Source organism: Saccopteryx bilineata, chromosome 1 (genome assembly GCF_036850765.1).
Source record: "Saccopteryx bilineata isolate mSacBil1 chromosome 1, mSacBil1_pri_phased_curated, whole genome shotgun sequence".
NCBI classification, from domain to species: Eukaryota; Metazoa; Chordata; class Mammalia; order Chiroptera; family Emballonuridae; genus Saccopteryx; species Saccopteryx bilineata.
In genome coordinates this window covers 224,535,842-224,557,160 of record NC_089490.1, presented here as the reverse complement: position 1 = coordinate 224,557,160, position 21,319 = coordinate 224,535,842, and the positions used below count along the sequence as shown (strand labels likewise).

Here is a 21,319-nt window from a genome sequence, read left to right as displayed (position 1 = left end):
TTCAGTAATTAAAAAATATATATTAAATGATAAAAAAAAGGGCAAGATCAACAGCAATGCTATAATAGTAGGAGATTTCAATACCCCACTAACATCACTAGATAGATCCTCAAGAAAGAAAATTAACAAAGAAACAGCAGACTTATTGGAAACACTAGATCAACTCGATTTAATAGATATCTTCAGAACCTTTCACCCTAAACAGCAGAATATACATTCTTTTTAAGTGCTCATGGTACATTCTCTAGGATAGACCACATGTTAGGGCAGAAAAGTGGACTCAACAAATTTAAGAAGATTGAAATCATATCGAGCACTTTCTCTGATCACAATGGCATTAAACTAGAAATCAAGCAGAAAAGAATACCTGAAAAATATTCAAACACTTGTAAACTAAATAGCATGTGTTAAATAACGAATGCGTTAACAATGAGATAAAAGAAGAAATAAAAAAATCCTAGAAACAAACGATAATGAGCATACATCAGCTCAAAATTTATGGGACACAGCACAAGCAGTCCTGAGAGGGAAGTTCATAGCATTACAAGCATACCTTAAGAAGCTAGAAAAAGCTCAAATAAACAACCTGACCCTGCATCTAAAAGAACTAGAAAAAGAACAGCAAGTAAAGCCCAGAGATAGTAGAAGGAAGAAAATAATAAAGATCAGAGAAGAAATAAATGACCTGGAGGCTAAAGAAACAATAAAGAGGACCAATAAAGCCAGGAGCAGGTTCTTTGAAAAGGTAAACAAGATCGATGAACCTTTAACCAGACTCACCAAGAATAAAAGGGAGAGGACTCAAATAAATAAAATTAGAAATGAGAGTGGAGAAATAACAACTGACACAACAGAAATACAAAATATTGTAAGAAAATACTATGAAGAACTGTATGCCAAAAAACTAGACAACCTAGTTGAAATGGACAAATTCCTGGAAACATATAATCTTCCAGAAATTAATCTGGAAAAATCAGAAAACCTAAACAGACCAATTACAACAAATGAGATCGAAACAGTTATCAAAAAACTCCCAAAAAAGAAAAGCCCTAGGCCTGATGGCTTCACAAGTGAATTCTACCAAATATTCAAAGAAGAACTAACTCCTATCCTTCTCAAGCTATTTCAAAAAATTCAAGAGAAAGGAAGACTTCCAAGCTTCTTTTATGAGGCGAGCATACTTCTGATTCCAAAACCAGGCAAAGACAACACAAAGAAAGAAATTAGAGGCCAATATCACTGATAAATTTAGAATGCTAAAATCCTCAACAAAATATTAGCAAACAGGATCCAGCAATATATGAAAAAAATCATACACCATGATCAAGTGGGATTTATTCTGGGGAGGCAAGGCTGCTACAACATTCGCAAATCAATCAATATGATTCAGCACATAAACAAAAAGAAGGAGAAAAACCACATGATAATTTCAATAGATGCAGAAAAAGCATTTGATAAAATCCAGCACCCATTCATGATCAAAACTCTCAGCAAAGTGGGAATATAGGAAACATACCTCAACATAATAAAGGCCATCTATGACAAACCCATAGCCAACATCATACTCAATGGGCAAAAATTAAAAGCAATCCCCTTAAGATCAGGAACAAGGCAGGGGTGCCCCCTTTAACCACTCTTATTCAACATAGTTCTGGAAGTCCCAGCCACAGCAATCAGATAAGAAAAAGAGATAAAAGGCATCCAAATTGGAAAAGAAGTAAAACTATCATTATTTGCAGATGATATGATATTGTATATAGAAAACCCTAAAGTCTCAGTCACTGGACCTGATAAATGAATTCAGCAAGGTGGCAGGATATAAAATTAATACTTAGAAATCAGAGGCATTTTTAAACATTAACAATGAACTGTCAAAAAGAGAAATTAAGAAAGCAATTTCCTTCACCATTGCAACCAAAAAAATAAAGTACCTAGGAATAAATTTAACCAGGAAGATTAAAGACTTGTTCTCGGAAAATTATAAAACATTGATAAAAAAAATCAGGGAAGATATAAACAAGTGGAAGCATATACCGTGCTCATGGTTAGGAAGAATAAACATCATTAAAATGTCTATATTACTCAAAGCAGTTTATAAATTCAATGCAATACCAATAAAAATACCAATGACTTACTTCAAAGATATAGAACACATAATCCAAGAATTTATATGGAACCAAAAGAGTACACGAATAGCCTCAGCAATCTTGAAAAGGAAGAATAAAGTGGGAGGTATCACACTTCCGGATATCAAGTTATACTATAAGGCCATTGTACTCAAACAGCCTGGTACTAGCATAAGAACAGGCATATAGATCAGTGGAACAGAACTGAGAACCGAGAAATAAACTTGCACTTTTATGGACAACTGATATTTGACAAAGGAGGTAAGAGCATACATTGGAGTAATGATAGCCTCTTCAACAAATGGTGTTGGGAAAATTGGACAGCTACCTGCAAAAAAATGAAACTAGACCACCAACTTACACCATTCACAAAAACAAACTCAAAATGGATAAAGGACTTAAATGTAAGCCGTAAAACCATAAGCATCCTAGAAGAAAACATAGTAAGCTCTCTGACATCTCTCGCAGCAATATATTTGCCAATTTATCTCCATGGGCAAGTGAAATAAAAGACAGGATAAACTAATGGGACTATATCAAACTAAAAAGCTTTTGTACAGCTAAAGACATAAGAACAGAATAAAAAGACAAACTATACAATGGGAGAATATATTTGACAATACATCTGATAAGGGTATGTTAATAACCAAAATTTATAAAGAACTTGTAACACTTAACACCAGGAAGACAAACAATCCAATCAAAAAATGGGCGAAAGAAATGAATAGACACTTCTCCAAAGAGGCCGTTCAACAAATATTCATAAGGCAATAGTATTATGTGGGAGGAGAGATGCAGAGACAGAGTAGTTGTAATATTGAATAGGAAGGGCAGGGAAGACCTTGCCAGTGAGTGGCATTAGAGCAAGGATCTGACAAAAGGGTTGAGCCACACAGTTACCTGAGGGAAGAGCAGAGGAAACAGAAGAACCAAAGCCTAGGTGGAGGGGATGGTCTTGACACTTTTTGAGGAAAAGCAAGGAGGTCAGTGTGCCTGGAGCAGAGTAAGCAAGGGGGAAACTGGGAAAGGGTGAGAGGGAAGGACAGGTTAAACAGAGAGCCATGTAAGCCACTGAAAAACCTTGACCTTGTACTTGGAGCAACAGAGGAAGCAACATTTTAGTGACCAGCAAAATCAGGAGAGTCAAGAGAAGTAAGTCAAAATGCTCTCTTTTAGCTTCTGTGGTTGCTGTGTATCTGTTGTCCACCTTGGTCTCATCTGCATCCTCGTGCTGAGACTTCACGATGACCCACCCATCACAATGCACCTTCAGTTTGGAGGCAGGAGAACATAGGGGCAGAGAGCATTTGTTGATTCATTCAACAAACATTTCTTAAAAAGAAACAAATATTAAGACTATCTAGTAGATAAAAGTGTAAGTTCTCCCCATCCATCCTCTCCTGCAGTACACAGGTCACCCCTATGCTGTCTGAATCGACTCCATTGCCACCTCACTCCCCTCATCAGCCCCCAATTCAAATCATGAGGCTATTAACAAACAAGAAGAGTATGTGCTCCTTTTACTTCTATGTTAATTACTGTTTCGGTTCATTTTCACTGTCAGTGTTAAAACAGAATTACAGTTACTTGGACTTGTGTCACCACCAGCCTCCATGGTAGCAGAATTCTTAATTGTTCCTCCTTTTTGTCCCTCTATTGTCTTTCTGATTGGTTGAGACTTTTACTAGGGCATAAAACTACAAAATGAAGCCCTTCATAAGATTTAGAAATGTGTGGGCAGCTCACTGACACCCACCAGGGAGGGCAGTTCCTCTCTCTGTGGGTCGCTGGCATTTCCCATCACCAATGGCTGGCTCTTTCTAGCTGTGGCTTTAAGGATCCACTGTGGTCTTCAGTCCCCATGTAGGCATGATGCTTGTTCTGTCATTGCCACAGAGGTCCTAGGTTGCCATTAGGCCAGTTTACAAAGTGTCATGTAAATGCACTGTATAGTTAGGTTCAACAAGTCATCTACCAAAGACAACATTAAGAAGTTACTGGGTTTCCCCACTGAGGGTAGAATTCCATTTTTTTCTTAACAAACACCATCATAGCATCATCTCTAGGACTTAGACTGACTTGACATAGCACTATCATGTTTTCATTTAATCCTCACCGTAATCCTGTGAAGTGAGTAAGGTTCTCTCCACCAAATAGAAGAAACTGAGGATTAGAGAGGTTAAATGACTTACCTAAAGGTAGAATGTCAGTGGCAGGCTGTGGATTCAACCACAGGCCACCTCGCCTCACTGTTTGCTTTGTCCAATAGTCTTCTAACCCCGATCCCCGACATAAGTCAAAAAGACATTCAAATTGTCCACTAAGAACTAGCATGCCTAACCCTGAGAATATCTGACAAGAATCGCTGGGTCCTTTGGACTCACTGAAACTGCTTTGCCTTCAGCCCTCCATACCAAGCTACGAACTGGGTTTTCAGCCCAGGCAAAGCTGTGCAAATGATTCCCAGATGTTGTGAGCTGACTGCCAACACCTCAACGGGCCATCAGTCAGACAAAGGACTTGTTTGATCAGAACATGCCCTATTTTATGCATCCTGTGCAGCAGGAGACAGGCAGGGGGGCTGCAGACACTGACCATTTTCTTTAGTATAGATCACCAACCAACATGGTGGGGGCCAAGCCGTGAATGCCATTCTGTTATGGTCTGCACTGCCCAACAGAGAATAAGGCCGGAGGCTGCTGGGATTGGCTTATCTATTTGAAGTGTTTTAGGATTTTTTTTTTTTAACATAAAGGGTAATAGTGTAGACACAATTATGGCCACTTTTTCTTCATGGCACTGAATATACGCGTGGCCTCTTCTTAACATTTCCCTTTCATGCTGCAACTGATGTGCGTTCAAGTTAAACTATATTCCTATAACTAAGATTCCTAAAAGTTCACTCCATCAGCATGCATGAGAAGATCCCTCCTTTTCTGAGAAGTCCATGGAGGCTTTTCTAAAAACAGTAAAACTATGACCTGCCAGAAACAAACAGGAATCCCAGAGGGTGGGCGTCTGGCTTCCAGTTCAGGCCTTCGAAGATCTCTGCCGCAACCATCCTTAGACACCCGGATAGGGGCAGGAATGGCCAGTGCAGCACAAGCCCAGCCTGTACCTTTGCACAACTGGGGAAAAGATGCCCATTTGGATGGACGGAGCCCAGAAGGAGGCCGCTCAGCTCAGCCAGCAGAGTGGTGGACAGACTTCATGCCCATCGCCCCTTCAACTGTGGCTCTTGTCCCATGAGCAAATGGCATGATTATCATGCCGCCCCAACCACAAGTGGCCCGTGGGAGCTCAGAGAAAGCCCCGTTTTCATGGGAAACCCGTGGAGTAGGACGACAGGGAGCTGGAGTGGGGGAGGGAGGAGTGATGGAGGGGAGAGGAAGCCACAGACACCAGGTTGGAATGAGACGCTGGCAAAGAGGAAGAGGCAGGGTAGGTACAATTTGTTTTGATGAAAACAAAACAAGAAATCGGACATACATAAGAATAACAGAGAAATTCTACAATATGGGCTCCTAAAAGCTCTTATGAATTTTTTTTGGTTTGTTTTGTTTTGTAGAGGTATCACTTTATCATAACAGATGCAATACTAAAAGTTAACTTCCAATCTGCAAAACAAGATGGCAACGCTGTCCTGTCCCTCCAGAGTGAATTGGCCAGTAAGAGATTTTATGCACCCAGCTCCATTTTCACCTCTGAGATCACCCGAGACCAACTGTGGTGTGTTTAGTACGGTTTTCCTCTGGTCATTATTGTTGATGTATTTATAATGGGAAGACGTGAGCTGCCCTAGAGGGAACTGTACCTGACAGAAGAACAAGAGGACCGTGAGCAGTTTCACACGGCTCCTCTCCCTTCTTTGACTTAACAAACTCTTAGTATATAACCAAGTACTCCTGTCATGTGTCATCTTGCCCAGGGACTAAAGAAAGCCCTCGCTGTACAGATTAGATATAAAAAGCATGTGCTGTAGCCAGTGTTACAAGGCACCATTTGAGTTGGCTCTCAGCAAAAATGGGGAAATGGCTTCTAGCAGGACCTTCCCTATAATAGTAATAGCTATACACACAATAGTGCATGGGCACACAGCACTAAGAATAGATCCCACAGGTGAGTGGGGTGACCTGGACCTAAGGAGCCAGGAGTCAGTCCTCTCAGCTCAGCTTAGTCCCTGACCCCAGGCACCTGAGCTGGTCTTGATTTTAATGCCACCGCAACCTCTGGTCTCAAGGGGATGCCAATCAACTTGGTCATACACAATTAGCGACGTGCTCCAGGGGGTGGGAGGATGCTGTTAGGTAGCACAAGGAGCCATCTAAAACCAAAGATGGAAGAAATAACAAGAGAGGTTGAGATGGACAGAAATAGAAGAACATCCTGAAGAAAAGAATGAATTTTGGAAATATCCAAGAAGTTGGTGGAAGGAAATGAGAGACAGCCTGGAAAGTGAGAAAGAAAAGCTGAAGCAAAGGGATTCCACAAAATGCATTTTAGGGCAACCGAAGATTGGGGCGAACACCAAATTTATCCAGAAAATTCCAAACCCAAGGATGGTGGTATTTTTAATAAATAGTAAAAAAACTGCGGAAAGGAGAGAATCTTTAAGAAGAATGCACAAAATAATCCCATTACTGAAAAACAGATGGGGGTAAGAGAGAGAGAGAATGGACACTCTAACTAATGTGATGAACCCAACGAATCAGCAAGAGGACAAAGAATAAAGAATTTGAAGGCATTGAGTAATCTGAATTAACCAAGACCTAATAAAATAGATTTTACTAAGAATATAGGAAACAATAATAAAAATTACTGATAATCAAAAATGCCCTTAAATAATTTTACTTAAAAATTGGATTTGAATTTATTAAAAAATAATGATTTTACAAAGGTTGTGACCTAAACATAACAACCATAAGCAAAAAAGATATATATATATGTATATATATTTACACATCCATTTATATATATTCCACTAAGAAGCGATGTGTAAACACAGGACTGAAAGCACACGTGCTCATTGGCTCCACAGCAATGGCAGGAACAGTCCCATCAGACTTGAACTTGTCTTTGAAAAAGCCTAAGTGATCACTGACGATTCTCACTATTGTTCAAACCCTATCAATTAAAATCCTCTGGAGGTTTGTTTTCTCCATGAATTAAAACAACAACAAGATTTTAAACAGCTACTCAGATTGTTTGGGAAAGAGCATCAATGCAAAGCCATGAGTCATCTGGAAGATTCATTTTATTTACCAGGGTTCAAGGCAGTTCCATGCACGATCCAGAATATGTTCACTGCTCTTCAAATAAAAAGGAGGTTCCTAGTGCCTTGACCTACACCACTGAGGGTTCACCCATGAGTTTCATGGACTTCATATCTTTAAGGCTAAATGCAGAATTAAGTAAGTCTTTATTCAAAGTTAACAGCCAACAAATTGGAAAACTAAATCACACCCTATTCCACTCACCATTTCATGTTAACGTAGGAATCACACACAGAAGATCCCCTCATTTGAAAATTTCAAAGCCAAACATGACCATTAACCAACTTGATGATTAACTGCGATAATATCTTTGTTGAATGACTATTAATATTTTTAGTGCAACTTTTACTATGCCGGTGTTACTAATGTTCCCCCCAAAAAAGCATTTTTCCAAACCTAGACACTGAAATTCTGAAGCAAAGTCAGCCTATCAATATGCTGATATTTAAAGAAATAAAGAAATTCTGGCCTGACCAGGTGGTGGCACAGTGGATAAAGCGTCAGATTGGGATGCCGAAGACCCAGGTTCAAGACCCCAAGGTTGCCAGCTTGAGTGCGGGCTCATCTGATTTGAGCAAAGCTCTCCAGCTTGGACCCAAGGTTGCTGGTTTGAGCAAAGGGTTACTCAGTCTGCTGAAGGCCCATGGTCAAGAGAAAGCAATCAATGAACAACCAATGTGTCGCAACAAAAAAATTGATGATTTATGCTTCTCATCTCTCTCCGTTCCTGTCTGTCTGTCCCTATCTATCCCTCTCTCTGACTCTCTCTCTATCTCTGGAAAAAAGAAAAAAAAGAAATTCTGGCAAGAGAGGCATAAAAGGATAAATACTTTTCTAAAGCACTGCTTCTCAAACTGTGATGAAGAATCACTTGTTCTTTTATTTCTTATATTCAAAACATAAGCCCCACTTTTTAATTCTTGGATTCCACAGACATGAAATGACTCTGGTAACTTGCTCCAGAAGTTCCTAAGTGCCTCCTGTCAATGTCTACACTGGTCACCGACCAGTAACAGTCAGCCCGGCCACCATCCATAGGCCACCCGTGGAGCAGCCCTGGCCAAAGTCTCATTGCTTTCTCAGAACTGGAATTTTAATTTTATAAACGGTGATTCTCAAAAATGCAACAAGGTCCACCCAGACTCATACCCATAGTTCTGCAAAATAAACATTTAAAAAGAAAGGCTCATCTCCCAGAGGAAAGTGGACTGCTGCAACTTTCAACAGATTAGGGTTGTGTTGTTGCTGCTGTCCTTCCCAAACACCCTGCAGGGCCAATTTATTTAAACTCTCTTTTACAGCAGAATAGCAACAAGGGCCACAAACGACAAGATGCAAGGTTCGACTCCCCACCCTGCCACTTCCAGGCTGTGCTGGTTTGGATCAGAAACTTAACCTCAGGATGCTCAATTTTTTATCCACAGAACAAGGGAATGATAGATCTACCTCACAGGATTAGGGGAGATTTTGCCCATTAAGAGCTTAGCACAGTGAGTGAGGCATACATACAGAGTGTTCAGCAAATGTCAGCCATGTTGGCCACAAATTTGGCAAATGGTGTCACTCCCACACGAAGTGAAATGGTGCCCAACACCCCCTCCTGAGAGCTGGCCACCAGAGTCCTCACTTGGAGCTGCAGTGGCCACTTAGTGCCCTGCACTGCCTACTCAGATCATTGCGTTTTGACCTCCTGGTCAAGCAGAAAGAGGTGAAAAGTGGGGAGCACAAATTTGAGGCAAGGGAGCTGACTCTGCCCCCAAGTCCCCACATGGAAAGACACTCCCGTTCTTCAATATCAAACCATAACAACTAACAAACACATTCCCCATTTTGGCATCAGCAACGGATCCAGATTTCACCGCTCTCAAAAGCTGCTGTACATGGCTCTGCTTTAGCTAGACCAGAAACTCCCTTGACATACAACTCAAGTTATTGTCTGATATCATGCATTGGGCTGGTTTTGACTTGTCACATAGACCTGAGGGGATCCAAAAAGGTGTGCTATGCCCCTGGTTCTGTCCCCTGACATTGTGACCTGGAGCAAGCTACTCAGTCATCTGCTTTAGGTCCCATCAGTGACAGGTGGGTTGTTAGAATGCTGACAAGAACAGCAGGGTAATGGATGTGGGAGGGGAAGAAACATACATATGTTTATACAAGGAGGGGCAAAAGTACACTTGCAATTATTCACATGGAAAATAATACAATAAATAAATAATAATACAAGAATGAACTCCGTGTTCTGCATACTCACAACTATAATCCCACTTTTTCCCACCCTGTATATATATATATGTATATATACATGAAGAATTATCCCTTGTCACATGGTACTCCCTCATCACACATAATATACACTGCAAACCCTATAAACACAGACCATGTACTTTTAAATCCTGGCGCCATAAAGGTCCGAGTGCTTTCAGCATTTACCACAATGACAATGATTTAGGCAACCTTGTGGATCCTTTCTAGCTCATATCACAAGCTGCTGTACTTCTGAAATCACGAGTCCTATTCTTTGTCTATTGCTTACCATCATCTGTAGAACTTCCCGCAACCGGCGTCATTGGCCCATTCATTTTGGGTTCACCTGTCTCCCTTCACCCCTTGGCTGTACAAGCACTACTGGTTCTGCCAATCATTTGCCATTCTATCCCTCAATGTCTGCCTGTTTGTAAATCTTCCTTGGGTGAACATGAAAGCTGACCCCAAGCACACATCTGTCCAGCACTCGGACATTCTCAGCCAATCTCATTTCGACATTCATTTCCTGGCACTAGAGATGCTGCTGGTTTTCTTGCAGTAGAAAATTCCTGTTCTCCCTAAACAATGCCTATCGGGAGTCTTGACCTCTTATTTCTTCCTGCTTCAAATCCTTCTTCTGGGTTTTTTTGTCAGTCAATATGTAAAAAAAATGTGAATGCTAAACTGAAGGCTTTTCATGTTCAAAGTATTTCAGGTTAGGAAGGTGCATTGGAGATCAACGCCCAACTAAGCATTGAATGTTCCCTCCAGCAACGAGGCCAAGTAGTCATCCAATGTCAGCTTGATCTCCCCCAGTGACAGAAACTTCACTCTGCTCTGGGGCAGTTTACAATGTGAGCAAGTTCTCCTTCCTTCTGACCTGGGAGCTATCTCCCTTTCATCGATAGGTTTCATTCAGTCTTTTCCCACACAGTCGGGTGATGTACATAATCAACCAAATCTCTTTTACGTGATGGCCGAAGAGGTAGCTGAGGACTCTCTTCTCCAGACTGAACCTGCCGCGATGTGGCTTCCAAGATCCTCAACACTTTAGTCGCCTCCCCTCTGGAAAGGCTCTGATAACCCACCTAGGTCCTGGGATCTTCTGTGCTATAGTGTTTCCTCATATTCTGTTCCATCCCTTATTCCCTCCCCAAATGGCATGCACATGACCTCCTAGTGAGCTTGCTCAATGGTCCCAGAGAAGACAGGGATTCATGTCCACACAGAGCCAACACAATGGACCCCCAAGGGTGGCTGGCTGGCCCACCCATATTTCCTGTTACTTCCCATACATTCAAGTTGGCCCAATTGTTCATAGGACAATCCAGTCAGAACCTCAAAGCAAGCCTTCCCACAAGACCCAAGTGCTGCCTTAACTCCATCTTAATCCAGGATATCAGCCCTCCGTCCCTCCACCTACTTGCCCCTTTCTTAATCTGAGTCTCTTGCTCATATTTGTGATTTCGATGTTATTATTTGTGAGGGTAGCCAGAAAGTCCATACAATATTCCTTCTTACCAACGAGCTAAATCCATATATAATTAACATTTGTCTAGTACTTTATAATTTACACTCATCTTAACCTTCAGAGCAACCCTGAGCAGTGGGTGTTATCCTCACTTTATAGATGAGGAAACTGAGGCAGACCAGGAACTGGAACACAAGGGGGTCTTCTGATTTTATGTTTATTTCCACATTAGGAGCTTACACATCTGAGGCAGAAAAATTTTTCTAAGGTTAAGTTCCAAGTATCAAATAAAGAATGAGTCACAGAGGGGGGAAAAAGCAGAGGAATCTGGTTTCTATTTCTGGCTTCGCTGTAAATTAACTCACAGGTTCACTTTCCTGATCCTCTGTTTCCTCATTCATAAAATCAGGGGACTGAATTCAGACAACCCTGACGTCTTCTCCTGCTCAGCTGTCCCCCATCTGCTACCCTGTCTCCACCATGTTGCCAAAATTAGGCAAAAAACATTGCTGAAATACTTTTCTTTTTGTTCCTAGGGCTTTTCAAGTTTCTAAGATTAGCTGGATAGTATTTAATAACTATCCAGCCAGTCTGTCAAGAAGGAAGAAAAGAAAATTGTCATCTATTTACTGGTTAATGTTTAAGCAGTTCATTCTGTAATGAGAAAATAAATCTGGAAACACCAGCCATCGGGCTGTGCCCACAAAGACCCTCATCCGATTGAAAACCATCTTTAGAGCTACACAGTCTTAGGACAGTGGTTCTCAAAAATGTCTGGAGACATTTTTGGTTGTCACAACTGGGAAAGGTACTATAGGAATCCAGTGGGTAGAGACCAAGAATGCTGCTCAATGTCTTCCGAGTCACAGGTCAGTCCCCACAGCAAATTACCTGGCCCACAAAGTCAACAGGTCTGAGGCTGAGATCTTATCTCAAAGAGTGAAGTCCAAGAATGGTCCCTAGTGTTTTTTAGTGTTTTTAGCCAAACTGGCCCACATGAGAGGCTAAGCAGGTGGGCCGACCTGAACGAACCGAAGGTCTGGACACCGCTCTTACCTCGCGAAGAAGGAAGCGGCCACCGAGGTGCCTGTGGAAGTCTCAGTGGCCACACAGGAGCCCTGCGAGGCTGGGATGCTGGAGGCTGAAGGCTTGTCTGCATTGTAGCAATTCAGCGCCGCTTCCGACAGGCCCTCCTGGCTGGGGTCTGTCATCAGCTGGGAGATCTGAGGAGGAAAATGGATACTGAGCTCATTACCTGTGGCTCACTGCACATCCTGGCCGCCACTGTCAGCATCTCTCAGAGTGGGCATAGGGGAGAGAAGCCGGCAGGGGACGTGTCCTCGTGTTATACAGCCCTGTGGGGCTCTGGGCTTCTCTAAGGCCATTTTCAGCATTTTAGTTAGGATGCCTTCTCACTTATATTAAAAATAATGGAGTAAAATCACCCCTGACACTGTAAGTTTCAATTATGTCTCTGTCTCCCCCTCTGTCTGGAGGGAAAAGTACGAACCATTATCCACACTGTTTGCAGCCCAAGACCTGACCAGCAACATCAACTAATGCTAGCTGGTATCTAACCAGGAGTGGCCCCAAACGCTCTCAAATGGACGAGTGGGGCAAAGGTATCATTTCATTAAGGGAGACGTGTACCTGCTAATGACGAACATAAGGAATTGAATGAAACATGATTTGTTGTTTGCTGTAGGCAGTTAGCACACAGATGACTTGGAAAAGCTCATAAAAATAGACACAGCCACTATGAATTACCAATGGAGTTCATGGGGAGGGTTTAGATCATTTCAATAGACTTAATTTTCCTAGTGGCTCTTGAAGATAAATGGTTTCCATTTTATCTGCAATAATTGCCTTTATAACGGAAGTTCTAGCCAATAGCAATAGGTCCATTTCGCCTGAGTCCACATAATATGCTATGAAGAACCATACTTCTACCCACAATGAGAAGCTTGAGTACAAACATACTTTGGGGAAGTGCAATAATTATGCAGTAAAGTCTAATGCGCCATTTCGAAAACGTGTTACTTTAGATCTTCGGTCAGCTTGCAAAGAGCAAAAACTATTTTTATTTTTTTTAAAAAAAGAAGAAGAAAAGAAAGCTTCAGTTTTAAACGAAAAAGGTCTCCAGCCAGCTCAAAGTCCTTAAATGCTGAGTGGAAAATGTTGCTAATTGCCTATAAAACACATGGGCAATACAGCGAAGGTCAGTTCCCACTTTGTGATGCAGCGGACCAGCAGGCCAGTGAGAGAATCCTGTTCATTAACCTTCGGACATAAAAAAACATTTGTACTTTTCACTATTAGCAGAATAGCCTTTACTCTGAGCCCCACTGACTTGAAACTTTGCTCTGCTTACATTCATGCTCATACTTGGAAAGCCTTGGCATTATTCAGCTGAATTCCTGCCAACACATACTTTCTTAATTTTTTTTTTTTTTTTTTTTTTTTGTATTTTTCTGAAGCTGGAAACGGGGAGAAACAGTCAGACAGACTCCTGCATGTGCCCGACTGGGAACCACCCGGCACGCCCACCAGGGGCAACGCTCTGCCCACCAGGGGGCGATGCTCTGCCCCTCCGGGGCGTCGCTCCTCCGTGACCAGAGCCACTCTAGCGCCTGGGGCAGAGGCCAAGGAGCCATCCCCAGCGCCTGGACCATCTTTGTTCCAATGGAGCCTCAGCTGCGGGAGGGGAAGAGAGAGACAGAGAGGAAGGAGGGGGTGGAGAAGCAGATGGGCGCCTCTCCTATGTGCCCTGGCCGGGAATCGAACCCGGGTCCCCCGCACGCCAGGCCGACGCTCTACCGCTGAGCCAACTGGCCAGGGCCAACACATACTTTCTTATTCTCATTCTTCGGCATGTTGTAAGGAAAGCCGACCCACATAAGAGAAATCGGTGTAGGAGCAGCAAAGGCAGCAGATGACCTGGAGAATGTCCCCAGTGCTCAGCAAGGGCGCTGCTCAGTGCAGAGTGGAAACCAGTCACCTCTCCCTGAGCTGACTCTGCAGCCCGTTGCTATGAGCTCCTCTCCACCAGCGGTCACTCTCCCGAGGGACGAGGAAGACTAGAGGGGGCCACTGAGACAACCAGGGGGCTGAAGATATGGCCATCACGCTGTTGTCACCACAAAAAAGCACTTATGGAGTTCCCGTCGGAAATGATGCCATCCTGGACAGGGTCCAAAAACAAAATCCCTAAATTCATAGCACCATTTAGTTTCATCAAAGTAGCTCTGATCCAAGACACACATACTAATACTGATTTTAACACACAAAGATGGCTGGGAAAAAGTCAGTAAGCAAGTATGTGTGGGTGTGCAGTTTGTGACAATGTATGTACATGGGTTCACTAACGTGGCCATCCTCTGATCTTCTGTTCACGGTATTGTTTCCCCGCCATTACTGTGTATTTCTAACCTGAAGTCAGGGGTGAAAGGAATAGAATTTTCTGCCTCATCATGTATGCACTGTCCTTACAAGCGCCCTGCAAACCCACAGAGAAGCCACTGAGGATATAGGTGACGAATGGCAACTCATATGCTGAAGTTTACTGAATAACCTCACTTCCAGACAGACTTGGGGGATTATACAAGTAAACTTTGCTTAGTCACTGACCTCAAGAGATTTGAAAGAAAGCTAGATAGAAAAACTTGTAGTCATCCAGGGACACATGTCCTCTCTCTCCTTCCCCAATAAAGGCAAATGTACATGTAGAAATAGTCATCTGCGATTTGGTAATGGGGAGCTTCCAAAATTCTGTTTTAGCCAAATCTTTAGGGCCTCTCCAACCTAATATTTGCGTCACATGTGGCCCTCAGGGGACTAGGAGGAAGGAAGGTGTCAGCGTTCACCAGCTCAGTGCCCACAGGGTGAGCGCTCGGTGCCATCCCCAGGCTGCAGGAGGAGACTGGGCTGAGCCTGGGTCACCTCCAGCATGGGCCCAGTGCTGCAGACCCCGTCACACAGCACGTGTGACTGAGACGCTGCCACACGCCTCGGGCCTCACCGTGAACCCCTTTGGTGCCCGGCCTCCCCACACATCAGGGACGGTTCTCTCAACCCCCCCCCCCCCCCCGTCTCCCACGTCTGGGAAACCTGACGTTCTGGTGGGAAGGGTTTGCATCTTGATTCTATGTCTGTCCCTGCCCTAGTCTAGAAGCTGCAGCTGAAAACTTGCCGAGGGTCCTAATCATGAACTGGGGTGGGGGTCGGGGGCAGGCGGGTGACTAGATTTGCAGCACAGGATCTTGCTTGGCTCAGTATTGATGAAAATCTGCTTTTAGCTCCCCATCTCGGTTCCACGGACCAGTTCACTGAAGCAACAGCATCTCCTGCTTTCAAAACACCACGTGGCATCCACAGTGGTGGGAAATTCAATACGGGGTGGCAGTAAGAAGAACCAGGACACAGGGAGAGCATGCACATGTGTTTGCACACGTGTGTGCTTGTCCCTACGGGGCCCTTAGCATGCAGAAAGCCCCAGCCATCCTTCATGTGCACGGAAGCTGCTTCTCACAGACCTCACAGATAAAGCCGCTCTCTCCATTCTATTCTTCGGCAAGATTCATGTCTTTCAACCACAACAAATTTTGCCCTGACACTTCAGTTTGAGGAGCTTGTAGATTTGTCCCCAAAGAAATGGAAAACCTTGAATTTGGTGATGATCTTAACACAGAATCAAGACAAAAGGTGTTGGGCTCTTACAAACCGAGGCTGCTTCTGCATCCATCTCAAACCACAATCTGTAAGCCAGTGCCCTGTAACTTCCCCCGCTGACTGGAATGACTCAGTGTTTCCAGCGTGTCTCAGCATGGGGGGCCCATCTTCAATGAAATTACTGACCCAGAAAGCCACCTCCCTCTGACTCTGCCAAGGCAGCAGGGAACTCCAACAGTCTCCATTTCCCATGTAGACACATCTACGGACAGCAAATGCATCTTGCTCAGTCTTGAACTACATGTAATGCCCTGATGATCCCCAAATCTCAAAAAAATAACATTTAATAGCATTTCTTCTGAGGCAATTACTATCTCACTGTTTGAGGACGTCTCTTTCATTGTTATATGGTTGTACCTGAATGTACTGAGCTTCCACGGCAGTGTCCAGCGCACAGTGGGCACTCTAAATATGTCCCACATGTCCCAGGATCACCTGAACAAGCAGCTCCAGGCTGAGGACTGGCTCTGAGGTCCAGGCTTCCCTGTCACAGAGCAGTGGTGGGGAGGCAGCCCTCCGTGTGGTCCTCTCCCAAGGGACAGAGCATTCTCTGTCCAGGACCATCTGATGGTAAATTTTAGGTTATGTATAATTTACCACAATTTAAAAAAGTAAAAAGGAACACAACAAAAACCCCAGGTGTCCCCGTGCCTGCTTTGGCATTTGAGAGAGATGTGCTATGAGGACTCTCCAGGTGGAGGTGAGTCAGAGAATGGGGCCAAGAGCCCAGGGTGCTATCCTCCGGGGATTCTGGTGGTGTGCTTCACAGGGTGGTCTCAGGGACAAGACCCCACCAGCTATACACCCTGGCTTGTAGGTGTTGGGTCAACCTGAGCCCTCACCACGAAGGAGCAGGACGGGTGGGGAAAGAAACCAGGGAACAGCAAAGCCCAGAGGGAACTGGGGCTGGAAAACCCCCTCTGAACTCATCCCTCTGGCTGAACATCAGTCCATTTCTTTCCACTTGCTTGAGTATAACACCATCTTTTCTTGTCTTCCCTCATGCCTGCTGGACCCTTCAGTTACCATTATTCCCCTAATGTGGCGTCCCAGAACCAGGTTGGTTCCAATCCTTCCTCAGGCTCACTGTTGCTTTCAGGCATTTAAATACAACAGATCATTTTTCTATGGTGCTTGGCATACTGTCCCCAAGCACAGGCAGTTACCACCTAACTTGAGTCTTGTCCCCCAGGCCTGGCTCAGTCCTCCCAGAGGCACAAATCACCCATGACACTCTGCCACTGGCCTTGAGGAGTCAGACAGATAGACCCCTCCCCAAGCTGTCTGGCCCCCAGCTAGCATCAAGGGGCCAAGATGGGATCCTCATGTTCCAGGGCTGGACTTTTGATTACCCTTATTATCTTAGCTTGCTTTGGCTATAAATTTTATTAGCGGCCATAAAATTATCCATCCACAGCATTTGACTCAGTGACCTCTTGCAAAAGAGAATTCCACACGCTGGTGCTGCAGAGGGCCCCCGAGAACTGCTTCTCTCCACCCTGGATTTACAGCCTCGCTCACCTCCTTCGGGCTCTGCCCTGCAGGATGAGCCTGGTGGGCAAACAGAAGAGGCTGCTCACATTTCACCATCCCCCTATCCCCTCTGTACCTGATGGCTGTTTTCTTTGATTCTTTGTGCTGCTAGAAGGTAAAGGGGCAGAACCACCCACATGCTTTAGAAAACACTGAGCTACAGGATAAAGCCAATGACCAGTGGCATTTCTGTTTCCGTCTCTTCCCTTAGTGTCTGAGTTTGGAGAACGGCACCTCAAGGCAGAGCTCAAATATTCTTTTCCAGACTATCTTTTAATGAATGCCAAAGTCTTGCCTTCAAGCTTGGATTATTTCTACATATGCATGGTACTTCACCTTGAAGACAGGTTGAATCACAATAATTTCAAGACTTACTCCTCAATTATGTTTTGTGGGGTGGTTTTGGTGACATAGTCAATGATATATAATGATATAAGGAGTCCAGTTGATATGACATTAGGTATCCTCATGAATCATCATCAAACTTGTCATTTTTGAACACTTACTATGAGCCAGGTTGAGTTCTAAGAGCTTTAGATATATTCTACCATGTTTAATCCTGATTTAAAAAAAACAAAAAACCTATGAGGTAGGCACAATTGTTTTAATTCAATAGCTTAAACTTCCACATGGAAAACCTTGGAACACATCATGCCACTGGATTGGCTTGCCATCCTTGAGTTAATCTGCCCCAATCACATTACCCAGAGCCAGGACAGCTCTTCAGCTCTGGCTCTCCCTTCAGAAAATGGGGTAACAGCAAAAGATTTGATAAAGAGCAGAGAATGAGATCATTTGAATTATTTCTCCATGTGCACAATAGCTCACTCTACCAAGTGCTTTGTGATTTTCCTGATCAAATAAAACTAAAAATAAATGGTCCAAATCTTGATGTAACTGATTTTACATTCAACTTGGAACTGAGCAAACTTAGATTGAGTAGAGTTGTCAAGAGGAAATCAGAACCCTCATCAAGCCAACCTTGGCATCAGGGTCGATGCGCCCGAAGCTACTCCCAAACCTACAGAGACTAACTGCCCTCTTCCTGTACTGAATTTCCAGGGACTGTACTCTATTTCAGGAAGGTTACCATTGTTTTCACCCCAATACTCAACCAAGTGCCAGTGCCCAAGGAGATATGCCCTGAACACTCTTCCCACCACTGATGTCAGAGCCACCCCGCTCCACGTGTCCCCATCCCTGTCCTTATGATATAAGAGCAAATGTCTCATAACTAATGTCACTGGTCTCTCTCCATAACCATGACAATCCCTGTGACAACAGGGACTGGGTCTTACTCACCTCCATATTACCAGCATAGCACAGAGTGTGAATATTGCCTATATCTAATAAAGACATCAATTAATACATTAACAAATACATGCAAATAAAAATGAATTTCCTTTGGTTGAACTGGGATTGCCAGAGTTGGTTTTTAAGGAATAAGGTTATTTTTACTTGATTTAAAAAAAATATGAATAGGGTATATGAAGTTTTACTTAATAAAAATAACATATTTCAACATATATGTAATTCAATTTAGTGGTGAGACAAATGACTGGGGGGGGGGAAGAAAAAGAAAACACGGGACAAAGGAACAGAGGCAAAGGAAAAAGAAATAGGAGAAAGGGAAAGGAAAGAGAGAAAAGAAATTTACATGAAAAGATTTTTAAGAAAGGGAAGAAACGACCAGTGATTGTCCCTCTCAGCTAGCTTGCGTGTGACTGTGTGACCGCCGCAGCTGGAAAGCTGGAATTCTCTGGAATATTGGGCAAGCCATCCTAAAAACAGGGTTGCCAGGAGAGGAGAAACCAAGCCCAGAGGCTGAGGTCCCACTGCTTTCCCTGATGTCCCCAGAACCAGATGATGTCCCCAGAACCAGACAAGACTTTCAACTAAATTCAGAACCCCAATGCCTAGAAAGGTACAATGTACAAGCTGAGAAACTCAAAAGATCTGTGGCACAAAAACGGATCCACTCTCTCCCTTTGCCATTGCAGAAACAGTTCTAACCTCTGAAGAAAAGGGCTTGGAATGTTTGAGGACCTGAATGCCTACTATATATCACTTTTGCAGAATGGCACTGTTTATTAGCTGTGCTTCCAAGGGAAAACACAATAAGATTAAGAGACTGAACATTAGATTACCTGGAGCTGATGTAGCATTTAATCCTCATACAGGTCATGGCCTTTCCATCCATGCCCAACCTGCTGTGTTTTGTCTGTAGGGGGCATTACCCTGTACCTTTAAGTAGCAGGCCCTTCCCAGAGGATGTGTCCCTGTTCTCCACGTGAGATGAGACTAATGTTTGGAAAACTTTCCAGGAAACCAGCAGAGCCTATGGCCTGGAATTTAAAATATGCATTGCATTCCTTGTAGGCATCTTACTTCCTCATATTTTTCTTCAGCTCTTATGAAAAAAAAGAATCGGGAGGGACCTGTAGACAATACTTGGCTTAAGTGACCTACCTCAGTCTGAAGAATTGTCAGTTTGCTAGATCCTGCATTCTGGGCAAAGCTGGGGAAACATATGCACGCACACACACACACACACACACACACACACACACACGCATGCACACATATACGTGTATGCACACACATATACCCCTCAGGATGCCGGGGACAATAGCCCATATAAGGCAGAGGGGCGAGGTCCACAGCTGCTGGAGCCCAGACACCAGGAGCCAAGAGAGCACGGGTCTGCAGGGTTCCAATCAGCCACGGAAGGTGTGTTTCCCTATTTGGAGCCCTTCAAGGAAGGCAGCAGCACTGAAACTGGCTCCAGATTGTAGGATCTCTCCTGCTTTGCCCTGGGCAGCTCCAAACCACAGCCACAAAAGACAGTCAGATTGGAAACAGGCTGGACCAAACAGACTTGCCAGGGTGACCCCAGTGTTTAGCAGAGGATATATCATTCCTCACACCCTCAGTAAATGCTGCACTGAATAGTAAAGACCCACTCTGAGCCTGGCTTGCTTGATGACAACACAAGGGACTCTCTTAGCCCTAATTTCCCCAGCTGGAGGAACTCATGAGACTGAGTCTGGGATGAAATGAGATAATGTGGCTGAATGTGCCGAGGTTCAAAAAATCATAATCAAAGTCAATGTCAAATATAAAGCAGGGACATTTAGAAACATTCCTGGTCATCTCTAAAGTATGCCCCTGATTTAACATTTGTGTGAACTTCATACAAACACATCAAAGACAAGAACAACCACATTCTCCAGCATTGTCCCAAACCACCAATGGTGAACAAGGAACTGATCTCATGTAAGGGTCAGCTGGTGGCTCCAATATGAGGCACAGACGGTCATAGTTCCATCTTTGAATGGACCCTACGTCTCTCACCTCCTCTTTTTACCAACTGCAGAAATGCCAAATGCTATGCCATCCAGAAAGCAATTTTCAAAGAAAAAAATCTTTTAATGGAGCTGGAAAAGGATTTAGGTACAGTCTATTCCAGTGGTAGTCAACCTGGTCCCTACCGCCCACTAGTGGGCGTTCCAGCTTTCATGGTGGGCAATAGCAGAGCAACCAAAGTATAAATAAAAATATAGATTTAACTATAGTAAGTTGTTTTATAAAGATTTATTCTGCCAAACTTAGCAAAAATTCGACATAAAGTACTTGGTAAGTAATTATTATTATATGCTTTAACTTGCTGTAACTCTGCTTTATAAATTTTATAAAGTAAAGTTACTTCCCTACTTTATAAATCACCATTACTGTGGAACTGGTGGGCAGTTAGAAAATTTTGCTACTAACAGAGATACAAAAGTGGGCAGCAGGTATAAAAAGGTTGACTACCCCTGGTATAGACCAACTTACAATGTGTCGGTGTGAAGAGATGTGACCCGGATTGGTGAGGCGAGTTGTCCAAAATCACATATCTCGTCTGTGGCACAGCTATTTAACTGCAGAATTTATTTAGAAAA

General features: G+C 43.5%; 1 protein-coding gene across 1 annotated transcript in view; it reads right to left on the bottom strand.

Moving 5' to 3' along the window:
- The window catches only part of KIF26B (kinesin family member 26B), a 461,617-nt gene that overhangs the window by 205,116 nt on the left and 235,182 nt on the right, over positions 1-21,319 (bottom strand). Inside the window, exon 4 of the mRNA XM_066236524.1 lies at positions 12,174-12,340. Within this exon, the coding sequence (XP_066092621.1) occupies positions 12,174-12,340 (167 nt within the window). The remainder of the gene's footprint in view (positions 1-12,173; positions 12,341-21,319) is intronic.